General features: G+C 48.1%; 1 protein-coding gene across 1 annotated transcript in view; it reads right to left on the bottom strand.

The window, feature by feature from the left end:
* LAP3 (leucine aminopeptidase 3) overlaps positions 1 to 5,285 on the bottom strand; it is a 37,956-nt gene extending 32,671 nt beyond the window's left edge. Inside the window, exon 1 of the mRNA XM_019552573.1 lies at positions 5,237 to 5,285. Within this exon, the coding sequence (XP_019408118.1) occupies positions 5,237 to 5,285 (49 nt within the window). The remainder of the gene's footprint in view (positions 1 to 5,236) is intronic.

The following is a 5,285-nucleotide window of genomic DNA, read 5'->3' as shown; positions in this document are numbered from 1 at the left end:
GGACCAGGGACCGGCGCCGCCTCCACAAGCAAAGCCCGGAGCCGGGCGGGGCCTCGCTCCCGGCGTCGCAGCTTCTCCTTAGCGAGCGTTTCTTGGTGGTTTTCGCCGCTTGCGGCCACAGGGATGGTGCGAGAAGGAAGGGAAAAGGGAGCGGTGTTTGGTATGGTTGTCGCAAGCCTGAGCATTTCAAAGTGGCTCTCGTCAAAAGTATCTCCCCTCCCCCAAAAAAATCCTTGCCTCCCGCATAATTGCTGGACCCACTCAGGTACTGCGGTGGTCCGAGATGACGCCGGATTTACACAGCTTTAAGCCGGCCCCGAATGCAAGACGACTCCCCATACTTATATTGTAGATGTGGCACGTTTATGCATTTGGAGTTTATCTTCCTGGGATCGTAGATTTCATAGACATTTGGGCTGGAAGGGACCTCAGAAGATCATCGAGTCCAGGCCCCTGCCCCAGCGGCAGGAAGTCAGCTGGGGTCATAGGATCCCAGCAAGATAGGCATCTAGATGTCTCTTGAAGGCGACCAAAGTAGGTGTTCGAACCACCACCGGCTGTGGTCTATTCCAGACCTTGGGGACTCAGACAGTAAAGAAGTTCTTCGTTATGTCCAGCCTGAAACGGTCACAGAGGAGTTTGTGACCATCTGACTTTGCCATCCCTTGGGGCGCTCTGCTGAACAGACGTTCCCCCAGATCCTGGTGGTCACCCCTGATAAACTTGTAGGCGGCCACCAGATCACCCCTGAGCCTGCACTTTTCCAGGCTAAAAAGCCCCATGGCTCTCAGCCTGTCATTGTAAGGCCTGTTACCCTGACCTCTGATCATGTGCATGGCTCTCCTCTGCACCCTCTCAAGTTTCTCCACATCCTTTTTGAATTGTGGAGCCCAAAACTGGACACAGTGCTCCAGCTGCGGCCTCACCAAGGTCAAGTACAACAGGACAACAACATCCTAGGATTTGCTCAAGAAGCATCTATGAATGCAAGCCGGCATTTTGCTCGCTTTTCAATGTGATGCCGCATCACATTGAAGGCTCATGTTCATCTTGTGGTCAGTCATGACCCACAAGTTCCTTTTGTCTGAAGTGCTAACCAGCGTAGCACTGCTGAGCCTATAAGCATGTTGTGGGTTTTTTCTCCTAAGGTGGAGACCGTGGCATTTTTCAGTGTTAAATGCCATCAGGTTCTTGTCTACTCATTTCTTGAACCTGTCAAGGTCAACCTGGATTACTCTCCTGTCCTCAGGTGTGGATGCTTTACCCCAGAGTTTGGTGTCATCAGCGAACTTGACCAGTCCGCTTCTGATGCCAGGGTCCACATCATTAGTGAAGGTGTTGAACAATATGGGTCCAAGGACAGAGCCTTGAGGGACCCATTGGTCACCACGATGATTGACTTCCATCAACCACCACCCTCTGGGTCTGACCATGGAGCCAATTGCCCATCTAGTAGATCCTTTGACCCCAGCTGACTTCCTGCCCCATGGGCAGGGGGCTGGACTCCATGTTCTTCCAAGGTCCAGCCCTAATGTCTATGAAATCTATGAATTTGTTATAATTTTCTAGGGGTAGAACCTAAGTATCACATAGTAGCTTGAATTTGTCATATCCTCACCCCCAGCAGGAAAAGTAGTGATTGGGAGGATCAGGTGGCCATTAGGGCTATGCGAAATTTCTCCGACTGTTTTATTTCAACACTGTTTCGACTCATTTCGAGCTTGAAACAGCAAAATTGAAATGAAATGAAAAGAAGGGCTTCAAAACAGCCTCAAAACAAAATATGGGTAGTCAAAATGTTTTGAAACGTTTTGAGTTTTGAAGCAGCCAGCCGCCAAGTGGTGGGAGACAGGGGAGAACCAGGGCTGCGCTCCCAGTGGTTCCGGGCTCGGCCAGGTGGGGAACACAGCCCTGGCTCTCCCTGCCTCCCACAGTTGGGGTGTGGGAAGCCGATCACAGCACAGTGGAAGGGAACTGAGACCCGGCTCAGTTCCCCTCCCCAGCACTGCAATCAGGCTGGAGAAAGGAAACTGAGCAAGATAGCTCAGTTTCCCTCCCCAGCCCTACGATCTAGCACTGGGGAGGGGAACTGAGCAATCAGGCTCAGTTCCCTTCGCCAGTCCCAGGTGGCAGCACTTGTTACCTGTCAGCTGTGTTCCTGAGGGAGCCCTGCCACCCAGCTTGCTGTACTTACAAAGGACTTTTTCTATTTCCCTCTCCCCCCCACCCCACCCGCCTCATCTAACCAGAACTAAGCAGAAATAATGTTTAATAGGCACCTTAGGCCATACATTCCTCAGTCCCAGTATGAGAGCCCTATTTAAACTTGATTGACTTAAACTCGGTCGCCAGGTTAAGGAATGCTGAGGCAAGAAACTGAGTCAGAGCGGGTACGGGCAACATTTGAACAACGTTTAAGGGTTCATCATAGCGTTCAGCCCATTGGAGCCCTGACCACAAATGCTGTGATACTTTTCCTGGGCTGACTGGTGGAAGTCCTCCCCACAAAGTTTATGAGCACTCCAAGTAATCCCCTTAAGTCTGTTAAAAGACTACAGTAAGATCTGAAAGTCTTGCTAAGCCGAGGCTTATTCACAACAGGTAAAATACAAAACACTGATGCTAACTTCATGGTGCAAGCATAGCTAGGCCATCTGAGAAGATCCCTTCCAGTATATTCATAATAATTTCAAGCTGGCTTCTAGGTGTCTGGTTACTCCTTAAAACTTTATGTTTTTCCTGGTTGTTAATCAGTTTCTTGAGATGTTCCAAACCAGATAACCCCTTGTCACTGGAAAAGGTAATTCTTTTAAATTTAAACTGTTTATATAACAGGATTTTCCCTGCCATTTATGGCTTGGGACCCTCTTGATTTACACAATTAAAAGAATGCTTTGAAGAGGCTAGACTAAGAGTATAAGAAAGCTGTAAAGCAGGAAACAGTGTGCTTCAAGAGAGAAAAATCTCTCTGATACCATCCACTGTTGTTCTCAAGAAGCTGGGAGAAACAGATCTCCCTTCAAGGATCATGCTAGGAACTTTGCTTGTCAACAAATCACCTGAGTGCCTTGAAAAGGTGAGATTCCAGCTCTCTCTTTTCCTCTCTAGGCATAGCTTTCTGAACCTAAATTGTATTAGTTAAGCTTGAGCTAGGTTTCCCCAAATACTCAATTAAACCAAGGTAATATTGTAATTGTTTTGTTTGTTTTTTCTGGCGTGTCTATTATTAGTAGTACCATTATACAGTTTATATACTTAGCAATAAAAAACGTTTATAGTCAAACTGGTGGTAAGCGGGTGTATTTTTCCTTCTCTACTTCTCCTTCCCCACTTGCTCCGCAGCAATGCTTCTGTTACCTAAGTCAAAGATCCCTGTGAAGCCCAGAGATACTGTGGGGTCTGCTCATCAAGAGGCTACCACTATTAAGACAGGGCAAAAGATTGGGACATGCTGAGTTTGAGACACATAAGGCGATCAGCTCGTATAGGCTGATTGACCCAGTTTGGCTCAGACGTGCCCTAATGAACTGAATGCTGGCTCACAAGGGTGTCAGTTGGACACCTTGCCAGATTCAGATGTATTCTATTCACCTGTGTGCTTGTGTCTGACTGCATTTTATTGTTACCTTAATGAACTGATTCCTGGCATATGACGGTGTCAGCCTGTAGATACTGATCAACCCAGCTGGGTCAGGCATGTCACCTTCATCTCTGTGTGAGAGAGAGAGTGTGTGTGTGTGTATTTGACTGATTTAGTGGCTGGAGGAACCCAGCCCCACTGAAACTGAGTCCTGCAAGACAGCTCCATTGGGGGTGAGGACTTGCAGAAGGGAGAGATACCGCTCCATACAGAAACACAAGGGACATAAGCAGCACATTGATAGAATTACAAAGACCCTAGAAATATATCCCTAATAAATGAGCACACCTCAAAGTGATAGGCAAATCCAGTAACACACTGGCTTCCCTCCCTCATCTGGCAGGCAGATCATGGACCCTTGGCCCCAGGAAGACTGGCACAGCCCCAGTAGCCATCCCGGAGTTGGGCCCCGATCTGCCTGCCAGATGAGAGAGGCTGTTTCTAGCTTCCCCATTATAGCGAATGGGAAAAACATCAAAACAGCTTCACTGTTTTGATGAAGTGAAAGGGAACAGCTGTTTCAACTTGAAGTGTAATTCAGAACAAAACGCTGTTCCACCCAAACCTCGAAACTCAAGTCAAAATGGAACAGTGATGTTTCACACAGCATTAGTGGCCATTGTCCTCTATCCCATACCCTTCTTCCCCCTGGAGCCTTCCTGCTCCCCCTGCTTCCTGCACCCCCCCAGACTCTGTCTTTCCCCACCACTCCCCAGGCTCTGCTTCTTCCTTTCCCCACTCCCTCCAGTCTTGTCTCTGCCTCTTCCCTCCCACCTCCCAGTCTCTGCTTCTTCACCCTCTGGCCTTACTGTTAGCTGCTCTATTGCCTCCTCAGAGCACAGCAGTGGAAGTGCAGCCCCTGCCAGCCATGCAGTGGCATTTGCATTGTTGACTGGCTGGACAGGGCATTGAGTTTCCATATACACCGTGTCCAGAAGGAAATCCAGCCTGAACCAGTGCCAAGATGCACCTGCCAGTAAGGGGAGGGAGGGGGGAAGAATTTGCAGAGGGCAAGAGGACAGGGGGCAGGCAGGTGCTGTGTGTCCCACTGGGTTTGACTCAGCTCAGGGGCAGAGTCAGAGCTGCAGCAGCCATCTGCCCCATGCAGTGATTTGTATCTGAATCAAAGATGAGGAGCTTTACCCCCCATGCTGATTTGGGGAAAAAACCCTTCTCTTAGGTCGGGGCAGCCAATTATTTTGGACGGAGGGCCACTTACTGAGTTTTAGCAAGCCATCGAGGGACGCATGACAAGCAGCCAGGGGCAGATAAATATTAATTTTCTAAATTTTTTAGGGGCCCCGTGGGCTGGATAGAATGGCCTGGTGGGCTGCATTTTGCCTACCCCTGTCTTAGGTTCAAGTAAATATGGTATTTTATTCAAAAGTCTGTCTGGTGGGTTTATCACAAACTTTTATAAAACCTGCTGGCAGGAATGTGTGTGGTATGATCACGCTGAAGTCAAACTGCAATATGTAAGAACTCATTTTGTTTTGTAAGTTGCATTTTATATGAGCAACCAGGATTTAAGAATGCATATGTGTTACTGATTTATAATAACCTTTCTCAGATTTTTAAATTTTTCTTCATACTTACATTTTTCTTGGCATTTGTACAACTGATCCTTCATGAAGTAGGACGACAT

Source organism: Crocodylus porosus, unplaced genomic scaffold (genome assembly GCF_001723895.1).
Source record: "Crocodylus porosus isolate Cpor-Errol unplaced genomic scaffold, CroPor_comp1, whole genome shotgun sequence".
Taxonomy (NCBI): domain Eukaryota; kingdom Metazoa; phylum Chordata; order Crocodylia; family Crocodylidae; genus Crocodylus; species Crocodylus porosus.
The sequence above is the reverse complement of the archived record's forward strand: the minus strand, read 5'-3'. Positions and strand labels throughout refer to the sequence as shown.